The sequence below is a fragment of the Dermacentor silvarum genome, chromosome 7, assembly GCF_013339745.2.
Source record: "Dermacentor silvarum isolate Dsil-2018 chromosome 7, BIME_Dsil_1.4, whole genome shotgun sequence".
In the NCBI taxonomy this organism is placed as follows: domain Eukaryota; kingdom Metazoa; phylum Arthropoda; class Arachnida; order Ixodida; family Ixodidae; genus Dermacentor; species Dermacentor silvarum.
The window spans coordinates 165,030,903-165,058,766 of NC_051160.1; the positions used below are offsets into that span (position 1 = coordinate 165,030,903).

At 47.4% G+C, this 27,864-nt stretch overlaps 2 protein-coding genes across 3 annotated transcripts in view; both read left to right on the plus strand.

Annotated features, from left to right (window-relative positions):
* The window catches only part of LOC119458665 (tubulin-specific chaperone C), a 48,747-nt gene extending 21,322 nt beyond the window's left edge, over positions 1-27,425 (plus strand). Inside the window, exon 3 of one of the 2 annotated variants that reach the window (XM_049671355.1) lies at positions 26,818-27,425. In XM_049671355.1, the coding sequence (XP_049527312.1) occupies positions 26,818-27,370 (553 nt within the window). In that variant the 3' untranslated portion in view covers positions 27,371-27,425. The remainder of the gene's footprint in view (positions 1-26,817) is intronic. The other variant, XM_049671356.1, reaches the window with a different exon arrangement.
* On the plus strand, positions 2,518-17,284 carry LOC119458666 (protein CEBPZOS). Its single transcript, XM_049671360.1, has 4 exons — positions 2,518-2,708; positions 2,791-2,918; positions 9,781-9,825; positions 17,060-17,284. Exons 2-4 carry the CDS (start codon positions 2,795-2,797, stop codon positions 17,137-17,139), a joined length of 249 nt encoding a protein of 82 aa, XP_049527317.1. The 5' UTR covers positions 2,518-2,708; positions 2,791-2,794; the 3' UTR covers positions 17,140-17,284.
* Positions 27,426-27,864: the final 439 nt, after the last annotated feature.

Sequence of the window (27,864 nt, forward strand, 5' to 3'; positions counted from 1 at the left end):
TAAACAACATCAATTATTCTCGAGTCTGATTTCCGAGAAAAACATATTACGCTTATCCTATATTTCATGCATGTAATGCCGTTCCCAAATGTATGACCGCTCAACTCTGCAGCTTGTATATTATAAACGACTGCGTTCAGTTATCCGGTGCACTATAATCACGACTATAATGAAACAATTAAAGGAACGACATGTCTCACATACACGTAGAGATACATGCAGATCTGTTGCGTTCGTTGAAGAAGTGTGGTACCCCATGGGGCACTCAGTTTTAATGGGTTGCAAACATGGTGAGACTGTCAAAAATTCTTGTCTGAGTCAAGTTAGCAGATTTACAGGCTGCCCCAAAACGGGGCGTTTATATTGAATGAGAGCTAGGAACTTGTTAATCAGGACTTATTAACACCCATCCATTAATTCTCTCAGGAACTGCGCTTTTGCGCAACAGCCATGACTCTCCGGCAGCAAAATCATTCGGAACAACAGTCCTCACTTGCATGCAGTCCCCTTTGAGATTTCAATAGTGCTGTTTTGCGTTACATTCGAACGGAAATGACTATTCGGCGTCGTACAGTATAATAATAACACTTGCACACACATGCACGCACGAACGCACGCATATATAACATGATTTAGCCAGCTATGAATAGTATTTCTGCGGATGAGTTTTATTTCCAGTATTCACTAATAAGTGTGTTTGTTACTGCAAACACGTGCGCTTATTCCGGCCGGGAGTTCTCACTTTTTCAATTATTGCATTTAGAATATTTATTTTTTCCCTTACAAATATATATCGTAAATATATATGTCTATGTACCGTTTGAATTAATTACCTAGAACTACATTGGTCATTCTCCGCGCCACGCATTTAATAAACCTGGTTTAATTCACTCTAATATTGTTTTCTTCGATCATTGTCCCTGATCAATATCCACCAACAAGAAGCGCGTGTAAAATGACACGATATCAATAATAAAATTTTCTTACGTAGCCTTCATGGCACGGAGATACCAGTTACTTTTAGAGGACAGTGGTAAAAACAGCAGTTCACCTGGCTAAACTACATTTAGCACCGGCCGTCAAGAGTCATGGGCACACCAAAGCAACTAAAACATTAAAAAAATGTACTGCGCAGAGGTTCTGCGAGAAAAACTGGGCGTGCGCCAGCGTCCGCGTAGCGAACGCGCGCTCGCTAGCAGACGACGCGCTTGACAACGACAGCAAAATTGAAGACGTCGCGTTGTATAATCTATGCCTCAAATATATATGTTTGGCAAAATGGTGTAAACATAAAGTTGCAGTTGAAATAAAGTGCTATTTTAAGAGCGTACTATGCGCAATCGACCTCGTCGCCCGCAGCGAAAGTACGTTGAATATGCCGCGGAGCGCGTCTCCGCCCCAATCCAGTTCGCTCGCAGCGCCCTCGCACTATTTTTCCACACGCGGCGCCTCAGCGGCAGAGTGCCGTTCGGCCCACTCGAACATTGTCTAGTACACTCTAATTGACAATTTTCTGGCCAGCTTCCTCCATTTTGTGCCAACATTCCTCATGTACAAATAACTGAAAACTCTCCTTGCCCACCGCTACAGCCACTGTACCACCGCTTTTCTGCCATTTCTCTCAATCGCTCCTCAAATTCTGGTGGCCACGGATGGATGGATGGATGGATGAGGCTGAACCCTTTAAATCGGGCGGTGGTATACGCCACCTAGCCATGACTATTAACATATTTTGTACCTTGTGGTGGGTGAAATTTCACCCCTGCCTTGATTTTATCCACCAATCAGATAACCTCTGTTTGGTTATTTCTACCCGCTTAAAGTCTATTTCGCCATCACTGTCCCTAAACCCCAATGCTTTGAAAAAATCAGCCCCGTTGCCTTGCACTGCAGTGCTAAGCCCTTTACAGAAAAGTATGAGGTGTTCAGCCGTTTCCTCTTCTCCACACGCACAGCACAACGTGTCTATACCTTGGTACTTGACTCGGTACATCTTAGTCCGCAATACTCCCGTCCTGGCTTCAAACAACAAAGAGCTTCCCCTAGAATTATCGTAGATATTTTCTTTGGCAATTCCTTGCTTGAAAGTTCGGTATGTTCCCAGTGCTGATTTCGTCTGCATCCCCGTTTTCCACAGACCCCTCTCTGTTTCCTTAACCTTTTTCTTAACCGCTGTTTCCTGGTTTGCACGGTGACCGCTGGTTGTGCCCCCTGTGAGCTTTTGCCTTGGCTTTGTTCATGGCTTTGTTGCATGCATAGTTTCTACGGTTACATGGCCTGTCTTGTCGTCCGTATTTCTTAGACCTTGCCACAAACATAGGGTTTCCGTAGGGAGCTCTTAACATACAGGCGAGCAAATAATAAAATTACGCACAGTATCGTTTGGACACGTAAGGCAATGCGGTATGGTGCGTAAGGTAGGGGCGGTGGCTTACTCCCTTTTCGAAGTCAATGTAAAATATGCGTCCATTTGTGCTATATAAAACTACGAAACTTGTCAGTCCAACGCCTCTTTGGTCAGTCTCGTCTGCTACCGCTGCTGTGTTCTGCTGCTGCGTTTGAATAGCCTATGGAATAGCCGGTTGACCTTTAAAACCGCATGTTCCTTATTCTCTTCGTTGACAGTTTGTAAATGTGACCGACTGTCCAGTGGTACATTTGTGAAGAGGAAACCATTTCGAGATTCGCATCAAGTCGATCAACTGCAAGTGCGTGGTATCATTTTTAAAGGCTGCACCGAGAATGGGCGACACCGTATTAATTATGCACTGTCCTGTCTCTCTTTTGTAGTCAAATGCTTCAGAAAAGCCGGGTCAGAAGGGGCTTCCTGAGCACCGCCTTGGCCGTCGCAACAGTTGCGGAAGTTGTTGCCTTTTGTGGTTGCTACTACTACTACAGACGCCTCAATCGCTCACAAGGTAGACTTGCCCGAGGCGACTTTAGCTCGATTGATTTTATTCTCCACTGAACTTGGTTGCGCTTGTCCACATTTATATCGCTCTGTAAAGATCTTGTATAAGATCGCAGTATAAATAAATGCATTCCGTCGTTGGCTTAGCTTAGCAGCTTAGCTTCATCTGGAAACTGACGCAATATGCCTCTATCCTTTTCCCTGACTCGGCACTCTGTACAGCTAGAGTAACGAAAGTTGCATAGAAGCACAGGAAATGTATACCTGGCATACTGTATAAAAGAATTCAAAACAAGAATGGACAAAGAAATTATGGAAATAACAGAAAATGCATAACACTTACATTGACCTTGCAAGTTAAAGGAGCATAAAATTAGGCAGAACGAAACATAGAAACACAAGCGGTGATATAAAAATGTGCAATGAGGCTAATATTGAATCGAGGGCAAGTAACATTGCATGCTCATAAATAATTGTCTGGTTGGAAGCACTCTCTTAATTCAGTCGTTTGCATTACAGAAGGGTATTGGTTTATAAGTGTGGAATTTACAACAGTGCGTCAGCAAAGCTATAAAAGGGATTGATTTTGTATTTTGTTTTGTATGTTTGTGTAGCCTTTGCCTATCCTCGTGTGTATTTCATCCCTATGTAAGTGTACAAAGGACTCTCCTCAGTTGCTCTCGTGGGGGTGCCTCGGGCATTGCCCCAGGACAGGACTTCATCCCCTGTACTAAGCCTTGCCAAGTCTATGCAGTACAGCAGTGAGAATTGGAATAAAGGCTGCTCCACTCTCTGATGACGCTCCGTGCGATGCTGACTGAAGTTCATGGAAATATTAGCGGTGTATAATGGACGAGCCTTCCTATTTTCTAAGAATTCGCAACTGTTTTCATTTATGATTGGCTGACAGGAATCCTAGCCTTTGCTGGACTGCATTTCGGTGGGATAGGTTTAAGCAGACCAGATAACTGCCTGAACCTCCTACAGCAGCATGCCAAGCTTTTCCTTGCCTTCCCCTGCAGATTGCTTTGAAACGAAGCATGTGTCATATTGTTACGTAGGAAGACGCAGACGAAAAGCTATATACAAATATATATACAAGAAAATGCGCCCCACTTGGCCAAGAGACAACAGCCCTGCACTAGCCTCTAATCGTCATCGTCTTCTTCACACTGCTCGCCTCTTCATCATGGCAAATACTGTTCCGTAGCACTACCCCCAGCGGCAAAAGCGCCGTCCCGGAGCGATTAAAGGCCGGACTCGGAAGCAGTGTAGTATGCCTTGAGCCTACTGACGTGCACGACATCACTACATGCCAGAGTAAACGGCGAGGTCGAACTGACAGGTTCAATTTCATACGTCACCTGGCACAGCACGCGGTAGGTCCCTGTGTATCGTGAAAGGAGCTTCTCTGAAAGTCCGACGTGACAAGAGGGCGACCACAGGAGCACGAGCACACCAGGCGAAAACTGTACGTCACGGTGGCGGGCGTTGTGCTGGCGCTGCTGAGTGGTTTGCGAGGCTGTCAGTCGAGTACGGGCAAGCTGGCGTGCATGGTCGGCGAGGGCGATGGCGTCGTGCACATACTCACTTGTTGAGATCGCAGCAGGAGGAAGTGCCGTATCAAGGGGCAAGGTCTGTCCGCGACCGTACAGTAGATAAAATGGAGAAAATTCAGCGGTGTCGTGCTGGGAAGAATTATACGCAAATGTGACGTAAGGAAGGGCAATGTCCCAGTCGTGGTGGCCCTTGGAAACGTACTTGGACAGGCATATCGGTAAGGGTACGGTTTAACCACTCCGTCAGGCCATTGGTTTGAGGATGGTATGAGGTAGTCAGCTTGTGTTGAGTGGAGCAGGAACGCACAATGTCGGCGATAACTTTTGACAGGAAGTTGCGACCACGGTCAGTAAGCAGCTGTCGCGGGGCGCCATGAACCAAGATAATGTCACGCAAGAGAAAGTCTGCGACGTCAGTGGCGCAACTGGTAGGGAGAGCCCGCGTGATAGTGCATTGGGGTGGCGTAATCAGTTGCGACGGCTACCTATTTGTTCCCAGAGGATGACGTGGGAAAGGGGCCGAGGAGGTCTAATCCAACACGAAAGAACGGTTCCACAGGGACGGTGATCGGCTGGAGATGCCCGGCAGGTAGCACCTGAGGTGTTTTCAGATGCTGGCAGGGATCACAGGCAGCAACATAGCGTCGGACGGAGCGAGCGAGACCGAGCCAATAGAAGCGGCGGCGGACGCGGTCGTACGTGCGGGTTACCCCAAGATGTCCTGCAGTGGGTGCGTCATGCATCTGAAAGGGCACAGTCTGTCGTAGATGTTTTGGCACGACAAGAAGATCAGATCCGTCAGGGAGGAAGTTCCTTCGGTACAGAATGCCACCCTGGAGGATATCGGCGAACAGAGGCGTCGGTAAGAGTAGAGCGCAGACACTCGATGAGTGCTCGCAGCGATAGATCTCGGTACTGCTCATCAGCGATGTTAGCGAAGGCAGACACAGAGAAAATACCGTTGGCGGTACTACTGTCGGCATCGTCAGGCTCATCTACCGGGTAGCGAGACAGGCAGTTAGCGTCCTTGTGTAGTCGGCCAGATTTGTAGGTGACAGAATACGAATATTCTTGGAGGCGTAATGCCCAGCGACCAAGTCTTCCTGTAGGATCTTTCAGTGAGCATAACCAGCAAAGCGCGTGATGGTCTGTGACAACGGACAAGGGTCGGCCATATAAGTATGGGCGGAACTTCGCAACCGCCCAAACTAGGGCCAGACACTCACGCTCAGTGATGGAATAGTTGCGCTCGGAGGATGAAGGAGCCTGCTGGCGTAAGCGATAACACGGTCGTTGCCCCGCTGGCGTTGTGCCAGTACTGCGCCAATTCCGTGGCCGCTGGCATCAGTATGGACTTTGGTAGGCGCAGAAGGATCGAAATGGGCCAGAACGGGAGGAGTTGTGAGAAGGTCGATTAGATGCGAGAATGCAGAGGCCTCGTTATCGCCCCACTGGAAAGGGACGTTTTTTTTCAAAAGCTCGGTTAGTGGTCGGGCTATGGCCGCGAAATTTTTCACGAAACGCCAGAAGTACAAACAAAGGCCGATGAAGCTGCGCACATCTTTGACACACTTCGGAACAGGGAAGTGCGTAACAGCGTGGATCTTGCCTGGGTCCGGTTGCACTCCGTTCGCGTCAACGAGATGTCCAAGGACGGTAATCTGGCGACAGCCGAATTGGCACTTCAATGCGTTGAGTTGCAGACCGGCTCGACGAAAAACGTCCAGGACTGCTGAGAGGCGCTCGAGGTGTGTAGCGAACGTTGGGGAGAATACTATAACGTCGTCCAAGTAGCACAGGCACGTGGACCATTTGAAGCCATGAAGAAGGGAGTCCATCATGCGTTCAAAAGTGGCAGGAGCGTTACATAGACCGAACAGCATCACTTTGAATTGATAAAGACCGTCAGGTGTTACAAAAGCAGTTTTCTCGCGGTCTAGATCGTCCACGGCAATCTGCCAGTAGCTGGAGCGAAGGTCAATAGAGGAGAAATAGCGAGCACCGTGGAGGCAGTCAAGGGCGTCATCAATCCGAGGTAGGGGATACACGTCCTTTTTGGTAACCCTGTTAAGGTGCCGATAATCCATGCAAAAAGCGCCATGAGCCATCCTTCTTTTTTACCAGTACAACAGGTGACGCCCATGGACTACACGACGGTTCAATAATGTTCTTGGCAAGCATTTTGCGAACTTCTGCGTGAATAACTTGACGCTCAGCTGGTGACACTCGATACGGGCGGCGATGAATAAGAGGGGCATCGAAAGTATTAATGCGATGTTTAACAGCTGTAGTTTGGGCCAAAGGACGATCGTTAAAGTAAAAAATATCGTGGTAGGAAAACAGAACGTGGTAGAGCTCACGAGCGTGCTCGGACGGCATGTCGGAGACAATCAATTTCTGTAAGTCGGCGATGGTACAAGTTGCCGACTGTGATAGTAGAGGAGAATCGGCTGAATTGTCGCCTACTGCAATAGATGCTACTGAGTGATCCTCGAATGAGCAAAGCTGGGCCAGAGACATCCCGTGTGGCAGCACTTGTGTCGTCAAGCCAAAATTGACCACTGGCAGGCAGACGCAATTCGCTGTAATAGATAAAACTGTATGAGGTACTGTGATCCTGTGTGTAAGGAGGACATCTTGCATGGGAGCCGCGATGTAGTGACCATCAGGCACTGGTGAGGATGATACTAAGTCAACGTAAGTCAGTGCCGAAGGTGGCAAGTGAATGTGGAAGTCGACGGAACTGAGGCGACTGGGGTGTGGTTCAGTGGGATCCAGAACAGGCAGGTCAAGGCGGAGAGTACTGGCGGAACAGTCGATGAGAGAAGAATGCGCGGAGAGGAAGTCCAAGCCGAGGATGATGTTGTGGGGACAGTGGGCGATGACTGTGAATGGCACGATAGTGGAGCGATCGGCGAAGCAGACGCGGGCGGCACACATACCAATTACGGGGGCTGTTCCGCTATCGGCGACACGGACAACAGGTGTTGTGGCGGGTGTGATTATTTTCTTCAGCGGGTTACGAAGGTCAGCGCTCATTACCGATAAATGCGCCCCAGTGTCTATAAGAGCAGACACAAAAACACCGTCGACTTGCACGTCAAGAAGGTTCAGATAAGTGGGCAACGTCAGTAGGGGATTTGGCGGCGTAGGGAGCAATGCAGCGTCACCTCGAGGCGTTGCATCGTCTAGTTTTCCAGCTGGGAGCGGCGTCCGAAGGGAGTCGGCGAATAGGAGCGACGGGGCTGGGGAGAGCGAGATTGTCGTCGTTGGAGCGAAGACGAACGAGAATAGGGGCGGTTCGGCGCAAGAGAATCAGTGGTGGCATTATCGGAGCATGCGGTATAGGGTCGAGAAGGGCCTCCTGGGCGAGAGTAGGCAGTATAAGTAGACCGGGTCGGGGAACTCCAGTGACTGCGACAGTGGTGAGAAATCTGCCCAATTCGACGGCAGTGAAAACAAATGGGCTTGTCGTCAGCAGTGCGCCATTCAAATGGGTTGCGGAAACGTGGTGGGTAATAAGATGCGGGACGGGGCGGAATCGAAGAAGCCGGGTAGGTATCAGAGCGATGCGCCGAGCCGACGGTGTGAAGACACATGTTTGCGAACTCCTGGTGGACAACTGCCTGGATCAGGGAAACCGTGGCTGCAGGTGCGTTAGAGGAGCTGGAGTCGAAGGCAGCCGGATAGGCGGCCTCAATCTCATGGCGGACGATCCTGGTAACATCGCCAGTGTTGTTGGGACAAGAAGTGTCGGCACAGGAAGATGTTGCTAGGGTGTTGGGCAGACGGACAAACTGCTGGTCGATACGTCAGCTTTTAGTGAGTTCCAGGTGGCGGCACTCTTTTATAACTGCATCCACCATCGCCACATTCTTGAAAATGAGCAAGTTGAAGGCGTCATCGGCAATGCCTTTAGGATGTGGGAAACCTTGTCTGGCTCAGTCATGTGTGCGTCAACTTTGCGGCACAGAGCCAAGACGTCCTGAATGTACGTGACGTAGGGCTCTGTTGACGTCTGCACACGGCCGGATAACGCCCCCTGCGCGGCAAGTTGGTGACCATAGGGGTTGCCGAACAAGTCTCGGAGCTTTTGCTTAAGTGAATCCCAACTGGTGAGCTCATCTTCGTGTGTCCGAAACCAAACTCGAGGTGTGCCACCGAGGTAAAGGACTACGTTGGCGAGCATGATAGTAGGGTCCCACCGGTTATTGCGGCTGACGTGTTCGTACAGGCTGATCCAGCCCTCGACGTCTTCCCCATCTTTGCCCGAGAATACGCCAAGATCACTGGGGAGCGGGGAGAGCGATGTAGTTCGTCAAAGTGGCAGCAGGTGTCGGAGCCGGCTGAGTCGAGCTGTCATCGCCGGGAGCCATGATGGAAGGCTCGACGTACCGTCCACTGCGAAGCTCCGTGACGAGGTACAGGGAACGTCCACCTCCACCAGATGTTAGGAATACGCAGACGAAAAGCTATATACAAGTATATTTACAAGCAAATGCGCCGCACTTGGCCAAGAGACAACAGCCCGCACTAGCCTCTAATCGTCGTCGTTCTTCACACTGCTCGCCTCTTCATCATGGCAAATACTGTTCCGTAGCAATATTAGAGCAGTCATCACTTGATAGAGATGCCCAGCCCACAGCTGTATTTAAGCCCATCTATGAAGCTATCTTTTAGTGCTTTTATTGAGTCGGAAAGGTCAAAAGTCTTTCAGGGGAATGTAAGCGTCGGTGATTTATCAGGGGTGCACTTTTGCCACACACAGTGATGTCATACTTGCAACAGAAGGTAGCGCGAAAAAGGCACAATGCCATGGGTGGGTACAAAGAACAAACACGAAGCTCGCACTGTTCAAATGCACAACTGATATAAGAAGCATATTTAATATCAAAGAGTGCGCGCAATCGTGTCAGCAGTCCGTCTATCAATCTGTACAACAGAGAGGGAGCTCCTTGCACATGCTCTGTTTGTTTCATACCGAGCCTACATATGTAGTGGCCGATGCCAGTGAATAAACAGTGCAAGTTTAGCGCTTGTTCTTCATATCCTCCCATGTGATTGTCTTTCTTACGCTGCCTCCTGTTACAAGTATGTCTAACACACTAGGTCATGCAAAAGTTTTACAGGGATGCATGATGCTGTGGTTTTTATGCAGCAAACTCGACAGCTTGTTCTTGAACCTCCATCATTGATGCAGAGTATGGCAAACGTTAGTCTTTATCCTGTGCTCTTGTATGTTGCTCTTAAACGTTACCCATTTCTCGGTGCTGGTAGTGAAATCCTCTTCCACATCTTTCTGCTTTTCAGAGTACCGATACTGGATGTACCAGAACTTCAGGCCTGGTCTTGAAGGTGTGCTCTCCCAAATAATTGTAAACATACGCTGCGTCCCCAGAGTTCTCTGTTCACACTGCACAATCTGTTGCAAGAATGAGGGCATAAAGAACACTTGGCACATGCTGGGAAAATGTCTTGTGAAACAGCAACAAGACTGACAAGGACTAGAAGGAAAGAGGTAACGAGACAAGTGCTCAACTCGCAGATTGCCAAATTTATTAGGAAATGGTGCTCTTATTCAACACAGTCCAGTCATGCAAGCACGCTGCAACATAAGTTGTTTCCACATTGAGCACTGTTTTGTAAGACAGCACCAAATCATTTAACCTTCCGTTTTGTTGGAAAATGGCATTGTTGGGTAAAAACCTTAAATAAGTCATAGTACTTAACCTAAACACACTTTAAGCACCTTCTTGCTTCTCCTGTGCATGGTGCTGGATGGAGATTTCTGGTTGTGGTGCCTTGAATGGTGCTTGCTTAATACGTCTTCCTTCAAAAGTGTTTACTCCTCACAGCCTGTGTTTGTGAAAGTTAAGCCACTATATAGAGTTGTCTTCATTATTTGAGATAAATCTGCAGTGTTGCTGTACGTTACGACCCTGTAAGCTCAGAATGCTATACTTTGCCCTCTCAAAAAAAAAAATGTCACAGTTTCGCCCTAAGGGCGAAGCAATGAATGCGATAGCAACACAGCAATGCCATACGAAGTAAGGTGAGCGGCTTTGGTAGCAATATGAATTGTAGTAAACATGAGCTGATTAAGTAAGCAGGTGTGCTGCGTCGTAAGTAGACCGACATGAAGAGAGACTCGATGACCACGAGAAGGCGCGTGTGAAACGGTGGTGTTGATGAGAAGCGCTTCCCGTGGGCAGCGCGTGCGAAGGGACACACCTGTAGCGCTGCACTGCCGATCCGGGCAGCATTGCATGTGTAGCGTGCGTTGGAAAATGTGGCCCGACTATTACTAACTGAATGAACAAGCGTGGTGTGAGCGCGCACAAACAAACATGAATAGATCACACTGAATGACTGCAGACAACGACTGTCAAAACGCTGGCAGCAAGCATACGCCAGCGGCGAAGGTACGTGCGGTCTATCGCTTCAACGGAAACTGAGCGGCGAATGCACGGCGCATAAAGGTCAGAGCCGTGTGGAGATAAGCGACGGTGCGAGCGAGCGACGAGCGCGGTTGCTGGCAGAGTAGAAGTGCGCCCCCCCCCCCCCCCCCCAGCTCCCTCCGGCGCTGGCTTCCCGCTTCCTTGCTTGCGCGTGGGAGATTGAGTGCGTTCGCTCTCCGTGATAGCGCGCGTCCCCGCACGCTTCCGCTCGGGCATACGGCGCGCGGCGAAGATTTTATCTATAGGGAACCTGACGGCGACGACGACGGCGACACCGACGGCAGAAATCTGGTTGAAGTGTCCATATAATTGCTATCGCAATAAAAGAAATTAATGCCAGACACATGGCATTACCCGCCATGGTGGTGTAGTGGCTTTGGCGTTGCAGTGTTAAGCCCAAGGGCATGGGATGAAATCCCAGCCACCGCCGCCACATTTCCATGGGAGCTAAATGCAAAATCACCTGTGTACCGTGCATTGGTTGCACAGACCCCAGGTGGTCAAAATTAATCCGGAGTCCTCCACTACAGCATGCCTCATAAGCATTTTGGCATCTAAAACCCCAGAATCTAATTTAGATTTTAACGCATTGCATTACTCCTAATCTCATTGACACAGTCCTGAAACTAGCTCGGTTCACCTTCTGTCCTTCATTTGTCTATGTGTCGAGTGGCCTTTTATTGTTATCGTGCAGCATGCAAACCCTATCGTGCATCCATTGCAGGCATGTGCACGATAATCCATTAGTAGGGGTTCAAACCTTGTGTTATTGATCACGTACAGCCATCCTACCCTCATAGCACAGTTAACGTACCAGCATCGTTTAGATCAGTAGAAGAATGAAAGATCAGTGTAAATCATGATATTTTGCTATATTTTCTGACTGGACATTGAGAAAATAATGACACTCAGTTTATATAATATTTTGACGCGAAAGACATTGCGCAAGTTTTTTTTCAAGCACCGGAATAGAAAAGTTGTAATTTAAGTATTTCTAGCTGCTCTCAAAATTAGGAAACATAACCGTAGTTTCACCAGCTAAAAAAGCGCATGAAAATATATTTCTTGAAAACCTACATTTACACCAGAAACCTGTGCTGGCATCTTCGTGCACATTATGGCTAACAGTCAGCAGCATTCTGACCATCACTCATTGAATTTCAGTGGGCATTGAAAAGGTTGGGATAGCTGCATTTTCTGCATCGATGTCCTTATGTGTCGAGAGGTTAAAGGGTCCCTGAAATGATCCGGACAAATTTTGTAGACGCATAGGGTACAGCTACAGTAAAACCTTCGCATCGCAATTTAAGTGAAGCGCCTCATATTAAGAGAGCTATGGATGATTACAAGTTACCCTCCTCCCTAGCCATGCATTTTCTCCTCAACTCATTCACCGAGCGATCGAGGCTAAGCTCTGCCTTCACTGGCTCTGAGTCATGATATGATGTCGTGTCGTCTGTTTTGGGTGGTCTTGGAGCCAGTGCACGAAGGCTCTCCAACCTCTCCGCTAGCCACTTAGCCGTCGATCCCCAGCGAGAGCGATCAAGCAGTGTGCGTTGCGAGCGGTCTGTTGCAGCGCCGAGCGTGTCCGGTATTCCGGTAACCACAGGCGAGCTGGGCATTTTGACGGATAGGCAGAAGCGTAAGCTAAATATACCGCTGTGATGAAGGAGCTTCGCATAGATGTACGTGAGCGGCCCGATCGGCATGCACGGTCCAGCCATCTAGTGGCGCAGAGCTTAACCAGCCAAATACAGAACTAATATTGCTGTAACCAAGTGTAAAACATTTGAAACATATAAACAGACGTGTTCAAGATTACGCTTCTGCCGAAAATTTGCGCCAGCAGGAAAGTAGAATACACTTGGTTACTGCTTTATTAGCTGTCTACTATTTGGTTGAGCTTCGTGCCGCCAGGTGGCTGCACTATGCAAGCAGTTCACGTTTGCGCCTCCGTTCATCTCGCAAAATGCCCAGTACACTTGAGCTTGCGTTTACCTGAATACCGGGCAGGCTAAATCCTTCGGCGTTAAGTGGCGGCCGCAAACGCATAGATGCTGGCACCGTTTGGATACCGACAGTCCGATGCGCTGCAGCCACTCCGCTCGTCTGCTGCCTTGCAGAGAGGCACAATGTCACCGCTTGACATGTCGCCGATCGCTACGTTTGCAGCCCACAACACAAGGGCGAATCATGGTGCTCACGAAAAGAAAGAACAAGACCAACACTGACCGCACAGCTCTCGTCTACACGGAGCACGTTTTAACACAAGCAGACGACACTTGCTGTGGACTGGAAGTGCTTTTAGTGTAGTGATACACGTCCTTGTGCATTCTCTCTCTGTTACTTTCTTTTTATAGAAACAAATTAACTAACATCTCAACTATTACGAACAACATTTGTTCACCATAATGTTGGAAAAATTATCGATGATGCGCCCTGGGCAGCCAATCGGATAGCTCGCCCTACTGACGTCATATGGTCAAATCGTGTCACTTGGTCAGGGGCGGCTGAAAACTCAGCCAATTGGCGTGCTGCGAGCGGTAGCGATGTGCCTTTTTAGAACCTTTTAATAAATTACACGCTTTACGTGGAGTGCTTAGATGCATCAATTAATGATCAAAAGGACCTACTCTAACAACTCAGTACGTTTGTAAGAAATCGTCAAAATCGTTTCAGGGTCCCTTTAAGGAAAGAAGTTCAGCTGAATTGACGCTTACTGGCTGCCCAGTGAAGATGTGATGATAACAGTGGCAAATACCCATATCCCACACATCAAATGATTCTTGTGTGGAGGTCACCGTGGCAGTGACCACAGCCATATTTCTTTTGATAGTAATAGCAGAGGTGGCAGTGAAGCAGCAGTAGCTACGGTCAAGCATAAACCTAAGCTTAAATGCTCTCAGGAGCCACTATTACTGCTACTAGTATAATGCAAGTCATAGGCAATGAGGACACTCAACCTGTAGGTTGGTATACTCATTAGAGTGCGGAGCTGTCATCAACAATGTATGCTGGTTGAGGGGACCTACGTTGCAGTAGCACAATGGGCTCAAAAGCGGCCTCATTGATGCGAGTTCGGATGTCTTGTGGGCATCCAACATTGAAATTGCGTTTGCTTCGGAAGAGCCAGTCAGCATCAACTCATAGGGCGATGACTTGGCCAAGTAAAATGAACTGCTGTCTGTGGCATCATGCTGGTGTTGGGCAGCTGGTACTCAACTGTTTCCAAGGGGTTCGTTGAATTGAGCCTTCTCGGCTGGTGTTGGTGTACCCAGTGATTCCACTCCTGCGCCAACTGCGCCAAATGGGATTTACTGCACCATCCTGATACAATCGACGAAAATTGTGCGTAACTGCGCCAAACAGCCTCGGATTTGACGGCACGTATCACCGACAATTGCACCACCGGGGAATTAAAACGTGCAATGCGATGATAGGCGAGCCTTAGTTGCAACAGGAGACGAAACAGCACTAGCACGTGCGTCCAGATTAAGCCACAGCACCACGCATGGCGCCAACGCGGCGTCTGCCTTGCAAGGCGGCTCGACGGCAAAGTGCGGTTTCTACTGAGGCTCGTGGCTTCAAGATCAATGGGCAATGCATCGGCAGACGTTATCTACTCCAGAAACGCAGCTAGCAGTAGAACCCTGCTGATATGTTTTTCACGGGACCGTAAAAAATAAACGCAAGAGCCGAGAAACAGGAAAAATTGAGAAATGAGAGTAGTGTTGAACTGCATACAATGTTATTTTAATTCTTACGTGTGAAAAAAAGTCGTAGTTTCGCCCGAAAGCCGAAGCATCGATTGCGATTGCAAATTAGTAGGCAGCAATACAAATTAAGTAGTATAGTAGTTTTATCGTCCGTATACACTTGTAAACATTCGCTTATTAACTATATTAACAAGCATGGTGTCTGCGCGCACAGGCAAACATGAACACATCACACTCGATGAGCTCGGACGCGCGCTGTCAAACGCTGACCTGAGGATGCGCCGCAGCAGCAACGAACGAAGTCACCTTCCTACTGGGCCCGTATGGGCGCTGTGTAACGCTTCGGTTTTTGAAGAATTCGGTTTGGCGGTGGCATCACATTAGGGCGGTCCGTCTATCGCTTCCACGCAAACTGAGCGCCGAGAACACACAGCACGCAGAAAGCTACGAGCTGCCGACGCACCTACACTGCCTAGACTCTGCCCGCAACGCAGATCGCCTTCAAGATACGGCTTGGGCGACCATATGCCGCAGTACGCCGTTGATGCCAGAGCACGGTGGAACCGTGTGCCAGAGTAAAACGCCGCCCGCTCTCCCTCTCTCCCCCTCGCTGGGACGAAAGAAGGCGCGCTTCCTCCCTGCTTTTCTCTCTTGCGCGCGCGAGATTTGGGCACGGTCGTCGACTGGCCTCGCACGCTTTCACTCGCACATACAAGCATACGGCGTGCGGTGATGGGAGTTATCGCCCTTGAACTTTATACGGAACATCTATGCGCCAAAACCAATTTTATGGCCCCAACACGTCATAGACACCATCTTTAGATAGCAAATAGGGATCTCAAAGGCCATGCGTTTGCTGGCGGAAACCGAAAATGCGTCATGGGGTGTCGCCCCCGGAACTTTGGGCAGCCAATCCCAGTAGCGCACCCAGGATCTCTGCCAGGGAGGGGGGGGGGGGGGGAGCAAGCACTTTGCATAATATGCAACATTCTTGCCTTAGCCAGAGGAATCCAATAGCAAATAAAATGTCTAGTAATTATAATAATAATGACACCAAGGTTGATGATGCTGTTTATTTCTTCAGCGTTTTACTCAAAGTAATTTAGGAGTGAGTGAATAAATACAAGACAATGATAGAGTGTTTTTGTTAATCAGAAAAATTCGACCTCAAGCCACCCCCTGTATTGTAATTCAGGAGGTGGCTAAACAGCGCTGAAGGTGCACGTTGAACTGGTGGGGCTGGACGCGTGGGGCGGGGGGGGGGGGGGGGGTTAGAACCCCCTGAATCCCCCCACCAGTGCGCCACTGGCCAATCCCATCGTCAAGCCACCAAGCCAAGCGACATGAAAAGTCAAAATGGCCGCTCGGGCCGGCGTGGGGTGGCAGTTCGCAACTCATGATGCGATAACGGTCCCACATTTGCGACGCAACAGCAGGGTTACCAATGCATTGGGTCCTATGGGAGCTATGCCGGGACCGGCCGAAAACAGCGTAACAGTCGGGAAAACGCAGAACCCGGGAACGTAACAGCGGGGTTCTACTGTAGCTTGTTTTTTAGGTGCAGCATGACATGTTATTATAATAACTGCATGCCGCCAATGTGTCCATCATTTTGTTTCTGGATATACCGAATGACATCTGGGAAAACTAGCAATATATGAAACGATATCAATTTATGTGTGTGTCGCCATGCACAGAAGAGCATTTTTTTCTCCACGAGATCTGCAATGGAGGGAAATGTTTACCAAGCTTCTCGTAAGAACGTACAAATTATTCAGGGCTTCGAATGTAAATTGCAACTCGCTTTTTCGAAATACTTCAGGATGTGAAAAATCAGCTGCTCTCAAATGCCAAATTGCCTTCTCCAAAGTGCTCCAAAATGAAATTTCTGATGCTCCAAAAATTGCTACAAATCAGAACTCCGCAGTAGCATCACTGTGTACCAGTTGGAAATGGTAGAGTCAAGTTGCCCATGTCATAGTTGCATTACAGAAAGAAAGCCTTCTCTGGCAATGAAGGAAAAGTCACAGGCACGGAGCTTCTGCTCGCGTGGGTATTTTGCCAGGTATTACAGTTGTTCTTTGACCTCACGTGTTCTGTCGCAAACTGTTTGTTAGATTGAGTAGTGTGAGCTGCATCCTTGTTGTTGTCATACTGTCAGAATATTGTTTCAAACATTGCTTTCTACGCCCTTACAATGTTGCTTCACTTCTATCTTCCTATCCTGTTTGTATTGTGCACATTGTAGTTATGGTTGTCTCTCTCTTTTTTTTTTAGTCCTGCCCCCCTTACCCCCCCCCCCCCCTTCCAATTCCTTTATGTGATGCTGCCAACTAAGCCTGTAGGGTATTGAAATAAATTTGGCAGAAAGGAGTGTGAATGCATCTATGCTGTTTGTGTGCCCTAACCTCCCAGCATACTACAAGACTGGAGCTATGTTTGGTGACAATGCGGTACGCATGTACGACTACAAGACCTGGGGCATTCAAGAGTGAGGGCCAGTAGTAGCTGCACTGCCAACATGGGGTCCTTAGAGGTAGAAGGTGACAGTGGCCGACCTCAACACGAGCGTCACCTCAGCCTCCTGGCCAACTTCAGCCGAGCCATGCGGCAGCTCGAGCAGCTCCTGGACGCCGATGGTGACTTGGCACAGCTGGATGGAAAGCTGCAGGAGTTGCAGGCAAGTCTCGGCATCCTGTCACCCTTCAGCCCTCATTTAAAGGGACAACAAAGAGAAAAACGATTTCACTTGTATTAGTAAATCTCTCTTCTACAATACCAAAACGCCACTATTACGTACTTTAGAGAAGAGGCTAGGTAAGAAGCCAGAAAAGGACAGACGGACAGCGCCTTAAAGTTTCCGCACCAGCTCGCCGTGACGTCCGGGATTTTGACGGTGTCTGTAAGGGGGGCCTAGTTAATTGCTCATCAGTCAAAGTAGATTACATTGTGTTCTAAAGGAGCCAAAAACTGAACATGCCAAGCTTTGGAAACTTTTAGTGAGCCAATGTGGCCCGAATACAAAAAAAAAAAAAATACTTTGATATCCGTAGTTTCATGCTGACACACTGACGCTGAGGTTTTAGCACGAAATTTAAAAAATCGAACTGTGACCTTCATGTTCTCTCGTTATAATCAGCCTGTTATCGTGAAATTAATGAACATAGAGTTTTCAAAGAATACTTTATCACCCTAAAGTGATGTAGTACGACTACAAGACCTGGTTTCCCTTTAGCATCTCACTGTCTTTTCCTTCAGTCACGTTTGCTTTGTACTATGTGCAAAGCATTAGTCCAGAACTGTTTCTGTCTATGATTGTTGCACATTGCAAATTTATTTTTATCAGAAAACGAGCACATGGGCACAAGAAAAAAATACACAAAACAGTGACAGACTAGCAGCTGAAAATTTATGGTATTTGATTCTGAAAATTCCATAACAAGATCAGTAATACAGTATAGACCACTTATAACGTAACCGCTTATAGTGCAGGACCAGATACAGTACGGTCTTTTCAGACTCCCATTAATTTTCCCATAGCACTCCATGTGTACGCATACCACTTACAATGCAGCCGCGTGAGACAAAATACCGGTTATAATGCGGCTTCCGTGGGAAAATCTCGCCGACAAGGGCGGTAGCGAGCACGCTTCTCAACGAGGTGCGCCCACCGATGGGAGATCAACGAGGGCGATGCGGAGGAGGAGCATGAGACGTGGAGCATGAGTCCAAGGGCGATAAAATTTAACTTACGTTAAAAGCAGTCTACACTGTAATAAAGAAAAAGTGGTATTTTTGTTTGTCACATAAATGAATTTGCTATTAATTTGTTAGGCTGATATAGCACGAGTAATAATTCTCCAGAAGGAGGTTTTGCTGGGTGAGTTGGTATTTCATTCTTGAGGCAAAGTGTGCAAAAAAAGTTTATACGACCGAAAGGAAGATTAACCCAGCACTGAAGGGAGTTAATGAATTTGCGCAAATTCTCATGGTGTAGTAGTGACGGTGCAGTGATGCGTGATTGTCTGTTATCTATTGTCAAAGCTCTTAACATTTCATGCATCAGTGTGTCTGTCAGTATGACACTACAAGATTCTCAGCAAATGAACAGTTTGAAGGAGTGTGGGATACCATGAGCACATCCTGAACTGTAACATATTTCCTGCCTGTTGTATTAGCTGCAGCATGTTAACAAAAAAAAAAATAATAATAATTGCGTAGATAAAACCAACTGCATGGATGTATTGGACACAACATAAATTGTAAATAATTTTGTTGTATTGACAATTGAATATACAGTCGAAGCTCGGCGTAAAGAAGTCAACCTTTAAGCCACAAACTTTGTTAAATTGAGAATAATTAGATGAGGCTTGTATGTTTAAGCAGCCCAAAACAGTCCACATGTTCCTCGAGCACAGCAGTTTTCGAGGCCTCAGCTTTTATCGGTAATCTTTAGGGAACAAATTCTTTTAAACCCATAAAGCAGTAGAACAGATGCCATTTCACTCACTTCACATGTTGTGTTTCTGAGCAAGCCCTAGTTCCTACATCAATGAATGGCATTGCAAATACCGCCGGCTGGAGGTTGCGGAAGTGTCTACAAATAACTGCCCATGCATAATGTATGTACTGGTATCATTTGGGTGAACGTTTTTACGTGTGCCAGTGCTGTAATGCACAAACTCACCACCAGTCATTTTCCATCATTTTCTTCATTGCTGCCTTGTGCATGTCTTTATTATTTCCTTGCTTTTTCTGTTCATCTCTTGTGCTGCGCATTTGCAGGTATGAATTCATTCCTAATTCTACCATACTTGCTAATTTCTTTTGAAAGATGAGTGCCACGCGAGAGTCAAGTAGATCTGTAAGTTGCTTGATCATGCCCGTGTTGCCATGCTTGCAGATGATAACTACGGAAGCGGCCAGTCACCTGCCCGCAGCCAGCTTGAGCTGGGTCCAGGAGCAGTTTGGGACACTGAGAGCACGGGTGGATGAGGTCCGGGAGCAGCTCAAGCCACATAGGGCACAATAATAGCTGGGGCTATCATCAGTACTGAATAAACCTCATTACTCATCACTTTTAGATCTGATAAATGTTGCTGTGGTGAAAGGGACACTAAAGACTGATAAAACTTGTTGCTGGGCTAGTCGGTTCATGTCCTGCCTTAGACCAAATGGTCGCTTAGCGCAAATAATGAACGAGGGACAAGGTCAAGGTCAAAAAAAAGATTTTTTGATAAATGGTTGTGATTGCGTGATGTGCGTATGATATTTTTTCTGTATGCTGAGCATGCCTGTGCATATATATTTGGTGAAAAAAAAAGAAATGAATAAACAGTCGAAAGTTTGGCACTCCCCTTGACCCCGTCCCTCCTCCATTATTTACGCTAAGCGACCATATGGTCTAAGGTAGGAGAGAGAGAGAAAAAAGGTAATGGAAAGACAGGGAGGTTAACCAGAGGTTATCTCCGGTTGGCTACCCTGTACCAGGGGAGGGGTAAAGGGATGCGAAAGGAGAGAGAGAGAGAGAAAGAAAAATAAGTAAATGTTAAAAAAAAGAAAAGAAAGAAAAGAAAATCACACACACACACAAAACAACTGTTTCTGTGGGCACTGTCACGCAGTCTGTGAAGGCGTTCTCGTGTTGTATAGTGTCAACGTTCCATCCTACGTAACACAGTGCAGAGTCACAATTTGTCACTGAGTCCGGTGTCTTTTAAATAACGCAGCAGTGCCTTCAGGGCGGCTTGCGCCGTTGTTTGTGTAGGCCAGCTACCAAGGATGTTCTTTTCTATTATTGGGCGTTCGTCCAGCTGATCAATCGTCGCTAAGGTAGGAAGAGAAACACTAAATCGATTCAGACTGATGAAGTATTCGTTGAAAAGCCTGTTTTTGTTAATTGCACAGTAAGGGGTTGATTACTGGAAGATAAAACGAAGACCAAACTTTCATTTCTCAAATTTCACACAAAACCTCCAGTGTCGGATATGTTAGGCGACATCCTGGACATCGTACTATTTTTCTTATTTGGGCTGTTGTGATGCAGTCAAAGTTATGGAAGCTTGCAAAGTTCAGTCATTGGCCCCTTCAGAATACAATTTGGTCCATCTGTACCGATAAAAAATGAACTAGGCCCAAGCGGGTGCCATCAAAATTCATGACGTCACGGTGAGCTTCTGTGAGAACTTCAAGGTGGTGTCGCCACCTGTATTTTGTTCTCACATTCCTTCTGGCTTGTGAAGCCTTCTGTGATAATAAGCAAGGCTTTTTTGGTATTGTAGAAGGATAATTTATTAATGCAGCTGAAATTATTCTTCTCTTTATTGTACCTCGAAAGTCAGTGAATATGGCAGCGAGCAAAGGGAGAAAGGTGCCTGCTAAATTCCAGTCTGAAGCCCTGCCTTGTAGCATGGCTCTTTCTTGTTGCGAGATTACCAAGCAATATTCTTTAATGCAGACATTATTTTGTTGCATGTTCCTTACCCCATTAGAGTTGTTTTCAGCTCGCCTGTTCAGGAGATATGCACAAGAACTCACACACAGTCAATCACATTACAGTGTAGACCGCTTATAACGTAAGTGACCGGAGTCGCGAATATCCGCATTATAAGCCGTACCGCACTATAGCCAAAAAAACGATTTTATTGCGATAGCAATTATATGGACACTCCAGGCGCATTTCTAGCTGCTGTAGCTGTGCCCGCGAGGTTCCGTATAAAGTCCAAGGGCGATAAAATTGTTGCCGTATGCTGTATGTGCGACTGAAAGCGTGCGAGGGTGAGGCGGTGATCGCGTCTCAATCTCGCACACGTAAGGGAGGAAAGCGGGAAGGAAGTGCGCTGTCTTCCGTCGCGCGCAAGGCTCGGAGGGGTGAGGGGGGTGCGTTTACTCTGAGCGCGCACGCCCGCCCACAGGGGCTGCTGTATCTTGAAAGCCATCTGCGACGGGGGCACAGTCCCCCGTGCACTGTGTTGCACTGTGCTTGTGCGTGCGTGACACCATGCTTGTTAATGCGCAGAGAGCCGCGGCGACGGACGTGCTTTCGAGCGCTCCTGCCATTACGTTATTCTACCCGCACCTCGTGAGGAATGCTAGGATGCGTGGCCGGCGCGGCTTGGTGCGCCGGGCGAAAAATATGAACGGAGCGATTCACGCGCCAGCAACGTTGAAAAAGCCCGATGGTGCGAGACGCGCCGATTTGTTCACCACCGTGACGCCGCGGAGCTTGACGTGCGCACTCGCCTTACGTCGTTCGAGCACATCTGCGGCTTGAGGGGAGCGTTTGCCGTCTCAGTTCACTACCAAACTTCCAGGCAGCTACACTGTAACCGGTATTTTGTCTTCCACAACTGCAGCACTATAAGCGATACGTGTATACATGGAGTGCTATGGGAAAATTAACGGGAGTCTGAAAAGACCTTACTATATCCAGTCCTGCACTATAAGCGGTTACGTTATAAGTGGTCTATATTGTATAAAAATATTGAGATGCCACAGAAGTGTCACTGTCACTGAAAGCGATTATTGCTGTAGCTGGGATATGCAGAACTGAGCTGTGACAAACTTGTTTCAAGTGTTAAAGCGATCACGCCACATAGAGCAGGTCACAGTAGTACTTACTGCCTCGCAGCATAAAATACATAGTCAGTCAAATTTGCCTACTTCACACAAAGTCCAGACATCTTTTCGAAGCATGTCTAACTGTTCCATGTCGTGAGGCAGAAAGTCGTTAGCAAAAACAAAGTCCCAGATGGACTCATTTGTGACCCAGGTATCCTTTGATGACATTACTTGTACACGCTGCTCTTGTAAGTCATTGTCCCTTTCATCACTGTTGTTTGTCCCATTGGTCACTCTGGCAACAATTGCCTCATTCATCATATTGTTACGATGATGTTACTGTCGGTTGCACTGTAACTATATCTTAAGCCTCTACAGTATCATCGACGTGCAGAAACTTGTACAACGTGAAAATATTTCCAATCGCTTTATCACTGGACACTTTTCTAGCCCGCTTTTTTGAGGTAGCTTTTCACAGTCGAAGAGCAAACTTCTGACCATCCTCCAAAAATAAGCTGGACTGTTATTGCAGTGTCAGCATTGTAGAAGGTGCAAAGACATGTCCAAAGTGACTGGATGGTGGCACGGTTCAGTCGCTCCTTGATGGCAAACTCAGGGTAGCTCGACCATGCTCCAAACAATGCCCCTTCGAGCATCAAGTCTGGCTGCAGTGGAAGTCCCTGTGCAGCCATGTTTATGTTGAACACAAGTCTGCTTGGGACCCAGCGATGATAGAATGACTTATCATGATGATATATCACCATCCATGAGTTCGCAACTCATTGTTTTGTCCAGAGGGAGGAACACCTCTCCATGTATCCAACACAGAGTGGTGCACACTGCAGTTGTCCAACTGAGTTTCCCTCAATGCTTCACATTCCATCCATTCAGTGAATTCCATGAGCCACCAATGGCAAAGCTCTCTCATCATCCAGGCTTTTTTGTTGTGGCACTGGTACCTTTGCGGCAATTTTTTAATCACAGAAGTAAGGCACCTGTTGTTTCTTGAGAGGCCCAGGCAGAGATGAGGCAATGTAACAAATAACAAAATGTTCAATTACATCGATACATGCATGAGGAGCAGACAACTCGACAAGCTGCTCGACAAAGAGCAAAACAAAGGCTGCTTGCTCGTTGGTGAGGGCCCCTTTGCTCCCCAGGAATGCCCTCGCCCAGGAGAGTGAAGGAGCGGACTCTCGCCACGCTTACGGCCGGCTAACGGGGAGTCGGTTACAGGGAGAGAGAGCACAAATGCGCACACACACACTACAACGGTCACTGATGTTGGCAAGTGCGGGCGTGATCGTGCATGTTTGCAATCGCTGGGCTTCACAGCATCTTTAATGTCTGGGCTTTGGCCGTTATTGCTGTGTGACGCGACTTGTTTCTCACCGAAGCCAGTTGTAAGAGTATATATTAGAACAAAAGAAAAGAACACCTTGCTGTATGCACCTTGCTATATTTTGTGCCCTTGCACAGTTCGCCTCTCATAGTGTTCACCTTAAGTAGAGACATCTAATAAAACAAACCAGTCTTGTTGCCATTAAAAATGTCCATCTTCGTGCACCTTGAAAATGTGGCACGGCATTTCCTCCATCCAAGAGTGCTTCATGTCATGGCATCTTGCTTTGCAGGAACAGAGATTCTTTAAACCTTTCAATCCAGCCACCGCTAGGCCGGAAATTGGATCTGTGAAGCAGGAAGGCATAATGCTTTGCCTTTTTTTGTCCAGTGACTGACAAGTTTGGGCCACGGGTGGAACCATTGGATTAAATGACCTCGTCCGACCCTTTGTGAAATCTGTGCTTAATTCTCTTTCATCCGCTGTCTGTCAGGTTATTGTGAACTAGAAGTAGCTTTATATGGTTGTTGTCATGCTTTTGCAGTGTCCTTAAGCATAGTCCCTTTATTTTTACTTATGTCCAATTTTCTTTACAACCATTCTCCCTCTCCCTATGTGGTTGCCTGGTAAGGTAGTGGCTATCGCATAGCACTGCTGAGCTCATGCCGTGGCGACTGCATTTCAATGCGGGCAAAATGAAAAAAAAAAAAAACAAAAAAAAACACTAGTGTACTTAGGTTTAGGTGCACTGTGTGAGAACCCCAGGTTGTCAAAATTAATCCGGTGTCCCCCACTACAATGTGCCTCTTAATCAGATTGTAGTTTTGGCATATAATACCCCAGAATTTAATTAGCTTAGTTTAACTATGGTACCTTCTATCTTTTCCATGGCTGCAGGGCAGCGCAGCTGTCAGTTACGATGCCCATGGCCTTTGTTCTTTATTTTTCTTTAATGAAATAAAACAAATTACTGTTACTACTGCTGAAAAAAAAAAGGATGACGTTTGAATTTGTTGGCCGAGGAAGGTCGTTCTTTTCAACCAACTTGCGCGAACGCTTTATGTTCTTGTAATCCCGCCTTTTTATTTTTTTGTCACAAGTGCACATGCGTAGCCAGTAGTAGAGTGTACTAGATTGGGGGAGTGGGTCCAACGAGGGCTCTGCGCTGAGGCATTTTTTATGGAAAATCCAGGTGGTGCCACCGTCGCTTTCTCCTGAATGAGCGGCCCCGCTCGCCAGCCAGATGCTTGTCGCGTCGGAGACCCTACCGCAGCTGCATGGAGCTTTGACAGGCGGATACTCGGTGGCGGTAACACTGAGATTATTCCCCACCGATCTATTGTAAATAAAGTGGAAAAAGAGCGGCAGAAAGATCGCAAACGACGCAACAACGACGGTGCGTCAAGCAGACGACAGCTACTGAGCCGGCGAGCTCGCCTCAGCCAATGAGCGCTGCTGAAACAGCCGAAGCCAATGTTTATTGGCCGGAGATTCAGAATAAGGCAATTGGCAGCGCTGCCACATTTTCCGCGTTTTTTGCTTCACCCTCGGTGCTTGCTAAGGCATCCTCTGGACCCGCTCCCCCATTCTAGTACACTATACCAGTAGACAGGGTGCCAGTGTAGCCAATTCATGGCACTGTGTTCGTCTGTCATGCTGCTCCTTTGATGTTTCCATCCTTAATGATGGAGGACAGCACAGGTAACAAGGGGTAAACGAGTGCCGACAGTTGCTGATGTGCCTGTCCCTGGTTGCCTGAATCCATTAGTGCATTGTGAATGCCATCGCAATGGACACAATTAAAGTGAGAAATTTTTTGTCAAACTCATTTAATCACCCTACCACTGCGTTATTTATTTATTTATTTACCATACCTTGCAGGCTCTGGCTGGAGCATAGGGTAAGGGAAGTATAAAAATTGCGAACTGTACATTTATACATATAAAACAGTCGAACCCGGATATATCGAACCCACTTATACCAAATTATTGTGTATATCGAACAGGTGTAAAATGCCCTTTAAGATCTCATGCCTGTGTATATAGAATGCTTGTTCACCAGCACATTCTATATATCGAACGCGGCGCCACGCCTAAAACCTCAAAGTGCACTTCTTTGTGCACATTGAGGTCTTCTGGCACCTGGAGGTGGAGAAGAGAATGTGCAGTCAATTGAGCCTCGTCGAGCTGTTCGGCTAGCCTGCGTGCTACCTCGAACGTCAACATTCCTTCTTTCCGATTTTTGTGGCGTCGTTGTGTGGGTTGAGTGCCTATTTGAGTTCATTTTTCGCAAGCGATGGTCGCTCTAAGTGTAAAGAAATCAACTTGGACTTTGCAATGAAGTTGAAAGCGGTCCAGCAATGTTTTGTTGGTAAATAAAGTGTGCTGGCTTTTCTTTCTTTTCGAGTTGTGTGCAGTAACTTAGCGGCCCTCGGACGCACCAATCAGTAAGCCGCCGTTTGCCTCAGGGCCTATTATATTATATATCAAATCACCTATATATCGAACATTACTATTGTGATCCCCTTCAGATTCGATACATCTGGGTTCGGCTGTACATCCAGCAACAACAAAAACAACAATAAAAACTGTAATTGCAGAAATGACACTATGGCTCACAAAATATACATAGATTTATGGAAGTGCGTAATGAAGTGAAGCTAAGCATGATGAGACTGTAGTTGCTCGTGGAATGCATTCTGGTTAAACATGTCAGCAATCATGTCAGGAAGATCATTCCATAGTGAGATGGTTCGTGGCAAAGCACACGAGTTGAAAAGATACCAAAACATAGCCGTAGCTGTGCCGACTATCAGATGGTTATCAAGGTGCTTTGCCGGTAACGTTGGCGCATGTGCACTGCAGCGCACTCTTCCTTTGTTCCAAGAATGTTCACATTATGGAGCACATGTGCAAGAAAATGCAGTGACAATGTGCATGTGCTGTTACATACAAGCTGCATGCTAATTCTGATTGCAAAGGAGCTTCTTGTAAATAGCCCAGCAGCTTCCGGGAATGCTTCAAGTGGGGCAGTAGTTCTTGCAATGTTTTCCAGAAGTACTTGGAGATGGGGTTTTCTTTCGATTTCTTTTAATTCAATATCATGTCTCTAAATGCATCGGGGAGTTGGTGGCTCATAATTGCTGTTTGCAGTCATAAAAGATTCACAGTAGTGTGGGCATGTTTTTTACCAAACACTCTCTCGACTGTAGTTGTTGGTTTGATTAAACTGCAGTTGCACATTGACACTTGTCGTAAATTGTGGTGCACAGTGATGCCAGATCCGAGGGGCGATGCGAGTCGGGGCCAGGCTTCCCTGCCGGTGCCTCGAAGGATGCCTCCACCTTGGGCTTCCAAGGCAGATCAAGGGAAACGTTGATGCTGTCCGACGTCAACGGCAAGGACATGGAACTCGATTCTCTCGATACCTGCGAAGTGACTGTCCGTGGCTGTCTGGCGACACTGTTTGCACGCCGGCTTAAGAACTGCCACATCCGGTGCGGACCTGTGGCCACCTCGGTGTTCGTGGAGGAGTGCGAGGGTTGCACGTTTCACGTTGCTTGTCAGCAGCTGCGAGTACACGACAGCCGCAAGTGCGAGTTCCGAGTGCACATTCAGGCACGCTCCATTATCAAAGACTTGAAAGAGCTCCTGTTTGCCAAGTACGACTTTGCTTACGACGGAGACGAGCGAGACTGGTGTGCATCGGGCCTAGACAGGAATGTCAACAACTGGAACAAGGTGGACGACTTCAACTGGCTTGCAGCCGATCAGCCCTCACCCATCTGGAAGCTGTCACATGTGTCGCCGGGTGACACCGAATAGGGGGATGGGAACACATGGCACAATAAAGACCCACATCGTTGTGAATGAGCGTGTCGCAATTTTTTGTATTTAAGAAGTATTTGTTCAGCCACCCAGTTCTTTAATATTATTGTGCAAGTGTCGAGTGCTGATTAAAAAGTCTGTAAGTGCCTTACAACGGTGCAGACATGTCACACACTAGCAAAACAGGCTAGCAGATGGCACTAACTCATGTGTGCAAATGCGCTTACGCCTGCGCAAATGTAAGGTGCTCATGTGATATTGCTTAATAACTGTGTGACTGTACACGCAGGCACACCAACTCCTTTTCGTTATAGGTGATAGAAGATAGTTCTGCACACAAGCCTTGGCAGCATTGTGCTTAAACAGTCCTGTCAATTTCATTGCATTTTGATGAATGTGCCAGAGTAGCATATTAGGCCTCTTGGAGTAGCTTAGTGGCAGGAAGCGGCAGGAGCAGTGCTTAAAGTCAGGGAGGGCCCGGGGGGCCCAGC

Excerpts from the sequence above, each read along its gene's own strand:
- LOC119458666 (XM_049671360.1), top strand. The coding sequence starts at position 2,795 with ATGCTTCAGAAAAGCCGGGTCAGAAGGGGCTTCCTGAGCACCGCCTTG. Across the intron at positions 2,919-9,780 it reads ACGCCTCAATCGCTCACAAG|AGTACCGATACTGGATGTAC; the intron begins GTAGACTTGCCC and ends TCTGCTTTTCAG. Across the intron at positions 9,826-17,059 it reads CTTCAGGCCTGGTCTTGAAG|CATACTACAAGACTGGAGCT; the intron begins GTGTGCTCTCCC and ends CTAACCTCCCAG.